Raw genomic sequence first — 16,033 nt, forward strand, 5'->3', positions numbered from 1 at the left:
GCTCCGAGCCGTCGTCCGCAGAGAGGTCTGACCCACCCTCCGATGCAGCGATCGACATCTGGTCGTCGCAGGGAGCGCCGAACGAAACGACCGGTACACATCTCGAGGACGGTCCAGAACGTTCCGTTGGCAGCTCAACTGGTTGCGGAGCATGAGAGGAGTGAGGGTTCCTAGGGGGTTGGTTCCCCGAAGGAAGCGCGCTCACTGTAATCCTCAGGTCACCCGTGTCACTGCCCGAAGCAACCCGCGAAGGGGGGTTGGAACGAGGTGCAGGCACGGGGACTCCGCCCCTTTGCAGGAACGTGAGTCTCGACCTCAGCTCCGAGATGGTCATCTTCCCACAATGGGTACATGACTCATCCACGAACGCTGCCTGTGCGTGTTCGAGGCCCAGACACACGAGGCAGCGATCGTGACCATCCCGCGACCCCAGGTAACGACCGCATCCAGAAACACACAGATAGAACGTCATCTTGAAAAAGACGCGAACTATCTGTGTGAGCTCTTTTAGGGACTACTCTCACTGGTGCTGAAGCACGCAGGGGAACAGCCACAGCGATCACAGACGGGAATGTGCACCCGTCTGTGCGCTGGATCTCTCTCGCTGGAGGTCTTACCAGCTGTTACAACAGCTTTTGAGCGCTTGCCAGGCGCACCTTACCAGCTGTTATAACAGCTTTTAAGCGCTCTGAAGCGCACCTCACCAGCTGTTAAAACAGCTCTTTTTCTTTGCTCAGTTTTTAAAATAAAAAAAAAAGAAAGAGAGAGAAAGAGAAACTGCTCGCGCTGCCGTGCTGTCACGCCCGCACCGGGAAGGAGAGGTCCAGAAAGGCTCGTAGTAGTTGGTTTCAACTGGAAGCAGAGACATCGAAGTGTTTGGCTCCGAAGCAAAAAGCTAGTGTGCAATCGCACCAGCTGCTCGTTTATACCCGCGCTAACGAGGGCGCGCAGCTGATACAAATGATTGCACGCCAATGTGTATTGGCTTGTTTTAGTTTCACTCGAAGTAGATTGGCCTCTCTAGCGAGATTCCTATTGGTCAGTCATGACCTACGTTGTAGTGACTGACCGATAGGGAACTGACCTTTCAGTTTGTTGTTTACGAAGTTTCCATGCTAACAGTTTTTTAGCTCTGGGTCCATTTTCATAGTACTTCTGTTTGACATATTTAAGTTTGATCTCTACTTGTTTATCAAGTATCTTGTTTATTTGTTGTTTTCTTACTTTTATTTCTTCTAAAATTTGAGGTTTATTTAATTCAATATGTTTTTGTTCCAGTGTTTTTATTGAGTTTGATAAATCAGACAATATTTTCTGTTTTTCTTTTTTTTTTCTTGAGGACCACTTTAACAGCTTTCCTCTTAACACTGCCTTAGCAGCGTCCCATAGAACACTTGATGACATTTCCTCATTATTATTAAATTCTATGTACTCTTTAATTTCTTTTTTAATATACTCTATACATTGGGGATCATTTAAGAGGCTAGTGTTCAATCTCCAGACGGTGTTTTTGGATTGAACATCCAAATGGAGTCTCAAATAAACTCCTGCATGATCTGAAACATCTCTAATTCCTATATCACAACCTATAATTCTATGCCTGTCCGATTGGAGCATGAAAAAATAATCAACCCTTGAATAGACTACATGAGGGTGGGAGAAAAATGTAAACTGCCTCCCACTTGGGTGGAGTTCCCTCCATATGTCAATCATGCCAGCTTCCTTAAGCATTTTTTTAACATAAAGAGATTCAGAATTTATCTTTTTTGCTGGATTTGAAGAGTCTAAGGTAGGATGCAGCTGTACATTCCAGTCCCCTCCACATATAAGTGTGCCTGATACTTCTGAAGCTATTAGCTCGAATATTTTCATAATTAGTAATTTATCTTTTCCTGGTGGTCTGTAAACATTAAGTAATGTTACTTCCTTTGAATCAAGGATCCCTTTCACCAAAATATAACGTCCTTCTTTATCAGCTATTTGGCTGGAGACCTGGAAAGTCACCTTATTCGATATCAGTATTGCAACACCTCTTGCATGTCCTTTAGTGTACGATGAATAAAAAGTGTTTCTAAATCCTAACTTTTTCAGTTTTTCATGTTCAGTTTGTACTAGATGAGTCTCCTGCCAAAAAATAATATGTTGGTTCTCTCTTTTCATCTTAGCTATAAGTTTACTTCGTTTAATAGGATTTTGCAACCCATTAACGTTAAGTGTAATAATTCTATATTCTTGTTGTGACATTTAACTTCTGATGTACTATCCTATTAAAAATCCCAAGTGACCTTAACATTGTAACACAAATAACACAGAACAAAAAAGTGAAAAAATAAAAGAGTGTACAATCAAAGGAAACAACAACTTCCATAATCAAAGTTACTTTTAAAGAAACTTCTATTTGGAAAGGAAAAACTTCGATTAACGAAGGGCCTTCCCCGTGCAAACTGATATTATAAATCATAGCACGTCTTTTCCTCAGCTCCCAGACATTTACGTTGTATTCATTTTTACAGGTCTTTCAAGCTATAACGTAAACTCAACTAATAAAAAAACGCCAAAAGCAAGGCTCTGAGCATGAACATGCACAGATATACCAGAATTCTTGTATGCAAAATTAACATTACCCTTGTTATATTAAACTGCTGTTTTAGCTGATTTCGAACGTCACGGTTTTACTGATAATTTACCCTGAGTGAGAGTCAAACAGTTTTTCCTGTGTCCCGGCGGAAATCCTGGAGTCTTTTCCGTGCCCTCTCTTGATGGTCATCTCGGTTGTGTCGTGGTTTCGCCCCCGCTATTTCCCAAGAAATTTTACTCAGCCTCTCCATTGAAGTTGATGCGGCAGTGTCTTCATCTCTGATGTTGGCCGTGGTCAATCCTTTCTTTTTTAGGTCCTCCATCGCCTCCGTTGCGCTGTTATAAACAATGGGACCATCTTCAAAAAATACCCGAAGTTTAGCGGGGGGTGGTGTCTGAAAACGGAGACCCTTCTCTTTGAGTAATTTCCTGATAGGAGTGTATGCTTTCCTCTTCTTTTGAGTTTCAGCCGGGTAATCCTGGTCGAAGTACACTCGTTTCCCTTTCAGGTAAACTTCCCTTTTTTTCCATGCCGACCGAAGGACCATCTCTTTAATCCTATATTCAAGAAAATACAAAACAACCGATCGGGGATTCGCATTTGGCGGTGGTTTAGGGCCGAGCGCTCTGTGACAACGCTGTATTCCAAGTTCAGTATCGGGGAGGGACAATTCTGTCTTGATGAAATTTTCAACAACCTCCTGTATGTTGTCATCTCCGGCCTCTTCCGGTATCCCGTACAAGCGTATATTGTTTCGTCGTGATCTTGCTTCAAGATCTGTCAGTTTTATTTGCATTTTTTGTTGAATGTCGAGGGTTTGGCTTAGCACCTCTCTAGCCTCCGCGTTCCACTCTTCCAAATCCGCCACCCTGTGCTCGGCCTCCTCCACTCTATTCACCGTGTCTTTCAAATCTTTGGCAATTTCGTTCAGTTTAAGGTTGATGTTGGTACTCAGGCTTGCCAAGTCTGCTTTCCAGTCTTTAGAGAGAGTCTCTTGAAAGTTGTTTAGTTCGGTGTTCACGTCAGATCGGAGTGCCTTAATTTCAGAATATATAGCGCTGATGCAAGCTTGCATTGTATCCGCGGCCTCTTTCTCGCCAGCGTTGTCATCGTCATCATTCTCCTTTGTTTGTCTCTCGTTTTTCTCAGGTCTTTGAGTTGATTTGCTTCTAGCTTTTCGTTGTTTCTCTCCCTCCATATTTGTTAATCAATTACAAGGCATAAATTAAATTCAGCAGGGGAGTATAACCAACTTGTCTGGGAGCTCGCGTTCTACACTGCCACTCGCCTCGACGCCATACCCGGAAGTCAAACTTAATTTAATTGTGTTCAATCAACCTAATATATTTAAAACTGAAGTTTACTTAATTCATTTGTGTGAAAACTACATTAATAATTTTTGTTAACAACTAGCTGGACACTGGATTTGTAGTTCCCTGCATGCTTTGCAAGGGATTGCATTAGGAGGGTACATTTTGGGATTAAAGTGTTATTTTATGTTTTTCAGTAAATGGACAGATGTTGTTGGTTAATGTTAGTGTTTAATGTTCAGTTATGTTAGAAACTTATAGGACTTTCTGTAATGTTTTTGAATTTTGTGATTACCATCATGCAGAAGAGTGGTGACTGTGTTTAGGCGTGGGCACCTGGAACTATATATGTATTAAACCTCACACTAAGATCTACATAAGTAATAATTATTGTTACAATGTAAAAAGTGGTTTTAAATTAATTGAACACAAGTATATCACTGTCATTGGAAGTAACTGTAGAGACAAGGTAGATAAAATGACAATGTTGGCAATTGTATCTAGGCAGGATAACATTTAAATGTAGTTAACATGACAAAATTTTCTCTATTAGGAATGGCAAAACTTTAGGAAATGACACAATTGTTTTTTTAATGAGTGTCTCTGCTGTCATGAGATTATGAACATGTGTAATCGTGCATGTTGGTACCTGTCCAAAGTACCAGGCTAACGGGATGGGGTAATCGGCATCGCCCCGGAAGATGATGCCATCCTGGGCCAAAACATACTCCGCCAGTTTCTCCTCGCTGTCCATGTACACCACATCTCCTGTGAGTCAGATTATGGGTTGAGCACGCAGTTGGGTTATTCATCTTTTACCATAAGGAACAGGATATCTGTGTCTATAACCGTTAGGCGTGTGTGCATCTGTACTTACTCGGACACCAGGGATTGAACAGCAATATGAACTCAAACTGGATGCGCTGATCCAGCGTCATGACGTATCGGCCGATGGGAGCGTCGGGCGCGGGACACACACACAGACACACGGTGTCTGCAGGAGGACTGGTCACGGCAGCGCTCCAACACGAGCTGTCGATCTCATCACTGAGCCCGAACACGGCCCTGGTCCCGTACTGCTCCACCGGCTGAGGGCCTACACCATCACAAACACATGACTGACCAACTGCTCTTTATTTACACACAACGTCCAACACAGGCTCACTGGAAAAACGTACCTGTCGCAACATTTTTGCAATATGAAAATACGTACCAATACGTACATATCACTGCAGTTTCCAACAGCAAATGCACACTAGAGGCAGTAAAACAGCAAGCACTTTTACCGGTTTCACACACAATTATGATTACAGGAGCAGATTATGGATTAATAAAAACTTGTTGTCACGTGGCTTCTTGCACAATTATGTAATGACCTCAAAACACATTTTACCGCAGTGTACTCCGGTACGAATCCCGTGAAAGACGAGTCACAAAAGACAAGAGTCCAAAAACAAGCTTAAATCGCAAGGTTATGATTGCGTTTTAATGTCACATTTGCTTTTATTAACACTATGGGGTAGGTTAGGGTATAGTGTAGGTGTGCGTTATTTTAAAAAGGATATGGAAGTAAAAAAATGCCAAATGTTTTTGAAACAAAAAGCCTCTTGAATTGTACTACTTGAAGAAAAATATGCATTGCATTAACCATGCTTGTATTTTAATGCATTGTATTTTTAGAGCTTGCATTTTTATGGGCTGAAATTCAGCATGGTTGAATATTTAAGCTGTGAATATTTAAATTCAAAACATTTCAAACACATTTTCATTAGTAAAATTTCAATAATCCATATTCACCTTTCATATTTCAGACATTATTTGATACATTAAGTATCCTTACACCTTTTAAAGGATGTGTTAGAACTCAACTGATGGTTTCTCAAGGCTGTTGATCTGCTGAATTTCTAACAATGCTCTAACTTCTTGCTTTCCTGTATTCTGCTTCAGGTCTCTGTCCCTTGGTAAACTGTATGTGTGTGTATGTAAAAGTGGTTTAAATGTTTAGTCTAGTTAATATATAAAGTCTTGTTCATATCACATATCCGTGTCTCAAGCTCATATCTGGAGTCCCTAATCATAGATTTTTGGCTACTTGCTCTTAGTAGTACTGTAAAGTAAGAAAGACATTTCCCATGCCCCAGAAATGTACATTTCTATAAATCAATTAATAACCAATATTGAGGGTTCACATGATGAACTGAGTATTTGGTTGTAATGTTAATGTAGTTACATGAAGTTAATCCGACTAACTAATCCAAATATTCATAATCAATTATAACAAGTTATGATTGATTATTAATATTTCATTGAGCTAATTTGCTACAATGATTTATGTTTTTGTGCCAATATTTAGAATTAAAGACCAGATAACTTTGAACAAATGTTCTATTAACTTTACTGGAAAAAACTTTACACATTCAGCATGAACGAATCCATAGGGAGCTCATTCACATCGTTCCCGACTTCAAGATATATTTACAGATACAATGAGCGGTTTGAACGAGAATAGTTCTCAATGTTCACACCAAAATTCCCCTTCTTTTTATCCTAAAGGCAGTCAGGAATGTGTCTACAGCTGCGGCATCAGTCTCTGAATCTCACATCTCACTGAGTCTTTGACCCTGCGTTTAAAGGGCACACACTGGAATCCATGTGTGAATACTTGAGACTGGGAAGTATTCCAGATCAGCCCTCCTCGTTCTACATTTCCCGTAAGTACAACAGTGTAACTTAAACAACAGTTACAGCGAATCTGCTGATCTTTGTCGGGAAAGAACTGGGGTCACCCAGTTTGTCTGGGTGTAAGAAAACAATTAATGCTTGTCTGATGACCTCTTTAAAGTCATCGTTAAAATTAAAATCGACAATTCTTGTTTTTTGTGAAATATTGTGGTATTTATTCTAAATGATTTATCCGTGCACATCATTATTGTTTTAATAATCTAGAATAAGAATATCTTCCCCTTCCTCTTGCAGGATCTCTTCTCTGATGAGAAGGGCGGGGCTATAACCTGTCACTCACATGAGATCCACCAATAGCAAAACACAACCATCCAATCAATTCATCACTGAAAAAAATCAAGCCCCGCCCACATTTGTTCTTGTTCCAGAAGCGATTCACTCGGATATACCTCACAATAGAGAAGAAAAGACTAGGGTGACTTCTGTTTCATGCCAACTTTAATTTCACATCATTCTGAAACTTTATTCAAAACCAGTCACAACCGTCACAAGTGACATGAAACGATGCATTCTGATTGGTTTCTGCAGTATCATGATGGATAGCCCCGCCCACTCTGAAATATTCCCCTGTACATTAAACAAATAATCTTCTGATTGGCTGAACTGATAGTTCTGAACAGACACACAGATATATTACTTGTCACTGTCACTGCATGCAAAATACATCTTTGAGCTTATTAAACTTATTAGAACTAGAGTTATATATATACATTGTCTCATGCAACTAAGAAAGACAAATAGAGATTTCTGAATGTTCACCAAAAACAAATAGTTTTGTACTTGACACTAATGATAACTTCTAAGACATTCATGGGCGATATCTCATCACATATTCCATTAAACAAGCCAGAAGGTCTTATTTTCTTAACATTAGAGTTATCTGAGTCTGAGCAGAGTTTTCCTGTCGGTTACACACTACTGTCCCAGTGTGTTATCTCTTGTTCCAGCACCTCCTCTCAGCTCTAACATGGAAAAGTCCCACAAGATCCCTGCCAGTGTTAACCTTCATCCTCAGCATCAACCTCTTGATCTTTAATAAAGAATGAACTTGATCTCTTTGGAAAATAAAACAGTTGAACAATTGCCTCTGAAATAATTCCTTCCTACATAATATAGTATGGGGATGTGGAGATAGGGAAGAATGGATTAATATGACAAACAACTATTTCATAAACATTGGTGTCTTTTTCATATAGCTTTTTCAGGCATTTTAAAAAAGTAATGAGTCTGAGCGTTTAAGTGAAGCGAAAATGAGTTTCAGAAATACTTTCAAAAATTGGGTTAATTCAGTAGACCTCTGACAAGACTGTCAACACTATGTAAGTGTACATTAAATAATAATAATTTAAATAATAATTTAAAAATAATAGCTTACCAAAATAATCGCTTATCTTGACTTATCGTGCTTTTTTTTTTATAGAAAAATATGATAGAAGTCAGCCCCTGGTAGGCTACTAACAAAAAGCTTTAACCGACCAAACGTGGTTAGCTGGTCAGTCTCTACACCGATGGTTTTCAAGGTGTTTTTACCCCTTGTCAGGAGCTCATGCTCGCTGAAACCAGCTTAGATAGGAAAACCACCTTAGGCTATAGGATTTAAGGCAGATGTCCAAAGACATGTCAGCAAACCTGACGTCAAAAAACACTCTAAATTCCTCGGCCTCGGTAAACACACACACCTGAGCCGTTGCCCTACATTACCTGTCTCTGCAGTGATGTGCATCTGACTGGATCTGGGCTGGTAAGAGCCAGAGTTCAGATACAGGCTAATGGTGAAGGGTTGTCCTCGCCGTACGATCAGCCGATCCGTGCCGTTCAGCTCCGTGTGGTGGTCCGTGTTATTAAACTTACACGCCAGATCCCAGGTGCCGATGTCTAGAGCTGAATGAACAGAGCAATGAGCATTCTCCATGCATGAACATGACCACACACATCAAAATCCAGGACTTTATCGATAAAAAAAACATCATTATTATACATCATTAACAATCCTCCAATCTGATGGTTGCTCAAGACAAACTGTCCGTCTGTTTATTAGTGTTGTGGATTTTACAGCGACTCTTTTTGCATGTTAAATCGTTCTGCCAGTAAGTAGTGATAAGATACCGTACTGTAATTATACATGAGTCTCAATCGTTCAACAGCTTAATTCAAAACACTTACTTCGGGAAAGTTTCAAGTTTCAAGTTTGTATTTATTTATATAGCACATTTAAAAACAGCAAACAGGGCTGACCAAAGTGCTGAACAATACACAAGATAAAGAACAAAGACAAACCACACAATCATAACAGAAGCTCACAATGAATTAAAAGCTAAAGAAAAAAAATAGGTTTTAAGAGAGGATTTAAAAACAGTTAGAGATTGAGCAGCTCTGATGTAAACCGGAAGGCTGTTCCACAGCCTAGGGCCAGCAACAGCAAAGGCTCTGTCCCCTCTATTCTTTAACCTAGATCTGGGGACAGACAGAAGTCGCTGATCACCAGACCTCAGGTTTCGTGTGGGGTTGTGTGGACAGAGTAGCTCAGACAAATAGCTCGGTGCCAGATTATTTACGGATTTAAAAACAAATAAAAGAATTTTAAACTCGATTCTAAAATGCACAGGTAGCCAATGCAGAGATTTTAAGATAGGTGAAACATGATCAAATTTGCGTTTTCTTTTGAGGAACTTTGCAGCAGCGTTCTGTACTAATTGGAGACGCGCAATAGACTGTTTGGCTATGCCGAAGTAGAGAGAGTTGCAATAGTCCAACCGCGATGTAATGAGCGCATGGATTGCAATCTCTAGTGTTTTCTCAGAAAGGGAGGATTTAATTTTAGAGAGAAGACGTAACTGAAAAAAGCAAGAACTAATCACCGCATTGATTTGTTTTTCAAATTTCAGGTTTTGATCCCAGAGAACACCTAGGTTCTTAATGCAAGATGACTTTGGATCAAGATAGTCCAGATCAATGTTGCTGCTATTATAGTTGTCATGGGGGCCAAAGACTATAACCTCGGTCTTGGATTCATTCATAAATAAGAAGTTTTGAGAAAACCACATTTTTACTTCCTCTATGCATGCAAAAAGACATTTTAGTGCAGTATCTTTGTTGCGTTTCAGAGGGAAATAAATTTGTGTATCATCTGCATAGCAGTGAAATGATACGCCATGCTTTCTGAAAATGGAGCCCAGAGGAAGTAAATATATGGAAAAAAGAATGGGTGCGAGAATAGACCCCTGCGGCACTCCACAGGAGAGTTGAGCTGGCGAGGAAGAAAAATTACCCAGTTTAACAGAGAAACTTCTATTTGTTAGATAAGATCTAAACCAGCTGAGGACAGTTCCCTGGATGCCCACAGAGCATTCTAGTCGGGATAATAGAGTTTTATGATCAACTGTATCAAAGGCCGAGGTTAAGTCTAACAGTATTAGGATCACAGAGTCACCAGCATCGGTTGCTAACAGTATATCATTAGAAACCCTTAAAAGAGCAGACTCTGTGCTGTGCAGAGGCTTAAAACCAGACTGGAAAGTTTCAAGAATTTGATTTGCGCTAAGATGAGATTGGAGTTGATTCAGAACCGTTTTCTCCAATGCTTTTGTAATAAAAGGAAGGGTAGAAATAGGTCGAAAGTTATTAAAATCCCTAACATCAAGTGAAGGTTTCTTGAGCAAAGGTGTAACAGTAGCTTGTTTTAGTGTATCAGGGATAGTCCCTGTGCTCAAGAATTTATTCATTAGAGACACCAAACATGTTCCAACCGAATCCAAAGTTTGTTTCAAGATACGCGGAGAGAGAACATCAAGAGAGCAGAAGGAAGGTTTCAAATGATCAACAATTTCTCTGAGAGATAGAAGAGAAACAGGGTCAAACACACTCCATATGGGTGAAGAACAACTCAGTTCATGCGAGACATTAGCAGATGATTGCAACTGAGATCTTAGAGAGGTGATCTTCTCACAGAAAAACCTTGAGAAACCTTCACATAATGATACTGAAGGATTTGAAATCACAACTATAGGAGGATTGAGAGCAGACTTTAACACAGAAAACAAGGCTTTTGAACTATGATGATTTTTAAAAATTAAATTAGAAAAATACTTAGACTTAGCAGATATCATAGCTTTCTGAAAAGCACTGAGGGAGTTTTTCAGCATTTCATAAGAGATTTGTAGCTTATCACTTTTCCATTTACGTTCTGCTCTTCTACACGTTCGTCTCAGAGAACGGATGGTATCATTGAGCCATGGTTCAGTCTTAGGTTTTGACTTCTTAGCTTTTAAAGGAGCAGTGGTATTTAAAACCTCAGAGCATACAGTATTAAACAGACTAAGATGTTCTTCAGCATCCAAGTCGGGTAAGGGTGACTCCAGGGACAGAGACAGACACACCTCATTAAAAGAGTTAGTGAATTCCTCTTGGAAACAGGGAGAAAAGGAACGAGTCCATTGTGCAATAGATGAAATGTGCGATCTTGTAGGAGGAAGGGACATAGAAAACAGTACAGGCATGTGATCAGAGATCAGAGTGTTAAAAACCTGAACATCGGTAATGCAAACGCCATGAGAGAGTACCAGGTCCAGAGAAAGAAACAAGTGACTGTTATTATGACTAAGTCATTGAATCATTCATTCAACCGATTCATTCATAAACGCAGATTCATTGAATGAAACAAATTACTTGAATTATATATCATTTTATAAAGTGTAAATAACTGAAGTGAACATTTTTCATCAGTGTCGTGAGAGAATCCTGTGATCTCCATTCTAAGCGAAGAAAAATCAGGATTCTCAATTTATCCAGAATCATGCAGCTCTAGTTGTCTGACAAACCCCATCTAACCCTTATTTATAGCGACACATTTCACCAGCCAATAAATTCCCAATGGATTAAATTAAGTCTCATCCTACATTTAAATATCCAGATTTACTATGACCTATCAAATTACAGAAGTGCAAGGGGCTGTGAAAAGCATATATATATATATATATTAGCACTCCCATTATGCATGGCACTCCAAGGTTCTTCTAAAAATACAAACCTTGTCCTAGAGCAAACTGCTGACCATCATTTATGAGTATGCCATCCAAAGCATTTAGGAGACAAGAGCTTAAATTCCCTGTTTGCTCTGTTTACATTCTGCACATCTACTTGAGGACGGTGAGATTTGACTGCATTAAAGGGGAAGTTAAGGGGGAAACACACTTGGGAAAACAGGAATTTCACTTACTTTCCCCGCTGCATGTGCTTTGAATAAAAGTCACAACAAGTGTGTCAGTTATAAGCAAACAAATAAAAAAGTACAACACTCAAGCCATGACTCAGTGCATCTGGAAACCTCTCATCTAATGTGATTTTGCACAATGCACAGATTCAGGATCACAATGACATGAAGTGCTGGATCTGTTGTGTGTTCCAGGTCTGCATGAATGTTTCTAATGAGAGCATCTGGTGAAGAATGCACAGCTCATGTGAAGCATGTGGTTGATGTTTAACAGATGCCGTCTTCAAGGACACTTGACTGAGACATGTCTGAACCGACTGACCTCTGACACTCTCAGTTCAAATCATTTCTCGTTTCATTATGGTTTTTTACATTTTAATTACTTGAAATTTTATTTATAATAATACATTTGTAAAACTTTATAATAAGGTTCATTAGTTAACGTTAGTTAGCATGAACTAATAGTGAACTGCACTTATATCGCCTTTACTAGTCTTTGTTAATGCTAATTTCAGCATTTACTTTAATTCATACATACTTTATCAATCTTGTTAACATTAGTTAATGCACTGTGAACTAACATGAACAAACAATGAACTGCTGTATTTGTATTAACCAATGTTAACAAAGATGAACAAATACAGTAACAAATGTATTGCTCATGGTTAGTTCATGTTAGTTAATACATTAACTAATGTTAACTAATGAACCTTATAATAATGACATTAAATGTCATTAAAATGTCATTAAAAGGTGTTTTATTTGTGCCCTGAAGTGTTTTGGGGTGTAAACTGTAATACAAAAATTATTGTAATAATGAGAGGGAATTTCTGCAATGACATCATTATAATACCTACAAAATTGTGATTAATCTTTATTAAACATCTGGGTTAAGTGATATTAATGTAGTAAAGATTGGGGAGTCTTTGTCTATCTATCTGAAAGTAGAGACAAGGAGGAAGGTTCATAAACACTCATGGGAATGCGGATCAAGTTTCTCTCTTTAATGTTGTAAACCAACCCTGCGGTGAGAAAATTAGTCACAGGCCAGACAGACAGAAAGTGTGTGTGTGTGTGTGTGTGTGTGTGTGTGTGTGTGTGTGTGTGTGTGTGTGTGTGTGTGTGTGTGTGTGTGTGTGTGTGTGTGTGTGTGTGTGTGTGTGTGTGTGTGTGTGTTTAATGGGGTATGTGCACAGTGGGGTGTTCTCTGTTTTCTCTCAGTAAACCCTCTGTCGTAATCTTTATCACATCTTTAATCCTGGTCTAAAGAGATGCCGCCTCCATCAGTGTGTGTGTGTGTGTGTGTGTGTGTGTGTGTGTGTGTGTGTGTGTGTGTGTGTGTGTGTGTGTGTGTGTGTGTGTGTGTGTGTGTGTGTGTGTCAGTCAGTCATCACTGGCTTACACACCTCTGTTTAGCTTTCAGACTGATGCTGGTAACATTCTGAGTGTGTGTTGTAGCCTGAACTGTCTGGATAAACTACAGCGAGCCTCAAAAATATCTGCCTGCATTTCAATGAACAAGTGACCGGATGAATAGCGGAACAACAAACAAGTGGAAGAAGATTTTATAAGTAGGTGAAAGAAATAATGAGTCTTTGACTCTCCTCCCTTATGAAACTATTTGCTGTAGTTTTCCATTTATGGTTGGGTCAGTGGTGTACTATTTTAATCATTATGACCCTTGGTAAATATTTTTAGTGGAGCTCATGGTAAACAGCTGCCTGTAGATCTAAAGACATAATATTTACATGTCCTACAGAACCTCATTCACTGAGACGTTTGCGTACAGTGGAAACTACAGTAGCCTACACAGCAAACAGGAAAATAGACACCACACCCGCACTCATAACGTGCCATATAAAAACCCCAAACTCTGAAACTAATCACAATGTACTATTTACACAGTGCATTTAATAGAACATGTGATTGACCCATCATGGAGCGCGCGCCCACACACACACACACACACACACACAGTAAATTAATGAATTAATATTAATGATAGTACAAATGAACTTAAATCTGTCAATAAAGTAGGACACATGCACTACATGTAACTAAACATCAGGTAACCTAAAATGGGGATAACATCAAATGTACTGGGTTTATTCAAATATATTATTTAAATTACATAATTATTTTGCAAACGTTAGGTTGCACTAAAAGTTTTAAAGGCCAGATCAGATAAATAAATAAATAAATTCATATGGCAACTGCTGAACAAGTTAACTTGTGTTATGCAAAACAGATTTATTATAGGCTCGATGCATATGGGAAAAATATAAAACAAAAATGACTCAATTCATAGAATCTTAAAGTTTATAAACATGAATAGAGTGTGAAACGCACTTACCCATGTTGTTAATAATGTAATGTAGGTTGATGTTCTGTGATCCAGAGTTGTGTGTGTGTTCAGTCAGTGACAAGTCACTGTGTGCGCGCTCTCAGACTCACGCGCGTCTTTATTGAGCGGCGCGAAGCGTCAGAGTGTCACGCCCACGCGCGTGTAAGAGCTTGCCTTGCAGACACTAACACACGTACATATAGCTCAATCAATCTGCATTAACCTCACTATGTTATCGTTTTTAAATAATAATATTTTTAACTTTAATCAAAATCACAATTAAGTGAATCTTTTTTTCCCTGCTTTGGTTAGAGTGGATGTTCTACGATGAAAAACTTACAAAGTAAATTGGATTAATTAAACATTATTTCAGGTGTTTCTTCAGTGTTCCCTTTGTGTAATTTGGGATGCATTTCTCTGTCCCCACTTTCCATCTTCCTAGCTTTTTTATTAGGGCCCGAGTACCGATGTTGTGAGGATTGGAATTGCTCCGTTTATTCTTCTTCTTCTTCTTCTTCTTCTTCTTATTCTCCAAAGTGAATCGCATTTTTGAGGGCCTACACATCCTCGAAAACTCACGAGACTTCGCACACGCTTCAGAACTGGCGAAAATTTACATCTGATGGTTTCAGAATTGGGTGGGGCGAAATGGATCGAGAGTGCCACATATAAAGGTTCAACGCTTCCTGCTACGTTTCACGTACGTGTACAGATTCGGTACGAATACCTACAAAAATGTCTCTTGGAGCATAGCCCTATACACAACAGGAAGTCAGCCATTTTTTATTTCCTCTCAGATTTTTATGCAGTTTTGCCATTTTCAGGCATCCTACAGTTTTAATTTGTTCATCTTCAAATTTGGTGAGTGTAATCTTTGGGCATCTGATCTCTTCTGGAAGCTGGTTCCAGCTGCGGCTGGCATAGTAGTTAAAGGCGGTCTCGCCATGCTTTGAGTGAGCCCTTGGTATTTCTAGCTGATGTGATCCTAATGATCTGAGTGATCTGTTGGGGGTATTTTCAGTGAGCATATCTGCAATGTATTGAGGTCCTAGGCCATTGAATGATTTATATATCAGTAATAATGTTTTCAAATCAATCCTAAATGTAACTGGGAGCCAGTGTAAAGACCTGAGGACTGGTGCGATGTGTTCATATGTTCTGGTTCTGCTCAGCGTTCTGTATGAGCTGCAACTGTCTTATGGTCTTTTTGGGAAGGCCAGTGAGGGGTCCATTACAATAATCCACCCTGCTGGTGATGAAAGCATGCCAACGTTTCTCTAAGTCTTGACTGGAAACAATTTATTGCATTTACTACAATTTATTTATAGTTATAGCTTTGACATGACTACTGAAACTAAGGTCTGACTCTAGAGACACACCCAGATTCCTGACTTGATTTTTAGATGTTTGACCCCTAGAGTGAAGGTATGCATTCACCTTGAGAACTTCATCTTTGATTCCAAACGCAATGACTTCAGTGTTGTCTTTGTTCAACTGAAGAAAGTTTTGGCACATCCAACTGTTGACTTCATCAGTGCATTTGCACAGGGAGTCAATGGGGCTGTAATCGTTAGGCAATAGTGCAAACACATGTTTGATAAGAGTCCTGCCCTGAACACCTAAATGATAAAATTCAGTTATAGTCATAGCACCACCTACTGGGAACAGGAAATTACAAGTTTAACAATGTAATGCAGTACTAGCCACACACTAAAATATGCCATTGTGTGCTAAACATGCTAGGAACGAACATACTAAACATGCTAGCAATAGTTAGCTAAGTGATAAAGCATGCTGTTATCAACATATTAAAGGACATTTTTGTTACTGACGTTGATGTACTCCTCTTA

The 16,033-nt window shown here is 39.3% G+C and overlaps 1 protein-coding gene across 1 annotated transcript in view; it reads right to left on the bottom strand.

Annotated features, from left to right (window-relative positions):
* tgm2b (transglutaminase 2b) overlaps window positions 1-14,323 on the bottom strand; it is a 36,975-nt gene extending 22,652 nt beyond the window's left edge. The window contains exons 1-4 of the mRNA XM_077199873.1: window positions 14,193-14,323; window positions 8,332-8,511; window positions 4,766-4,984; window positions 4,538-4,656 (exon numbers count right to left, since the gene is read on the bottom strand). Coding sequence (XP_077055988.1) covers window positions 4,538-4,656; window positions 4,766-4,984; window positions 8,332-8,511; window positions 14,193-14,196 — 522 coding nt within the window. The 5' untranslated portion in view covers window positions 14,197-14,323. The remainder of the gene's footprint in view (window positions 1-4,537; window positions 4,657-4,765; window positions 4,985-8,331; window positions 8,512-14,192) is intronic.
* Between the last annotated feature and the right edge of the window lie 1,710 nt (window positions 14,324-16,033).

Source organism: Siphateles boraxobius, unplaced genomic scaffold (assembly GCF_051911475.1).
Source record: "Siphateles boraxobius isolate OS27281-9 unplaced genomic scaffold, OSU_SipBor_1 41, whole genome shotgun sequence".
In the NCBI taxonomy this organism is placed as follows: Eukaryota; Metazoa; Chordata; class Actinopteri; order Cypriniformes; family Leuciscidae; genus Siphateles; species Siphateles boraxobius.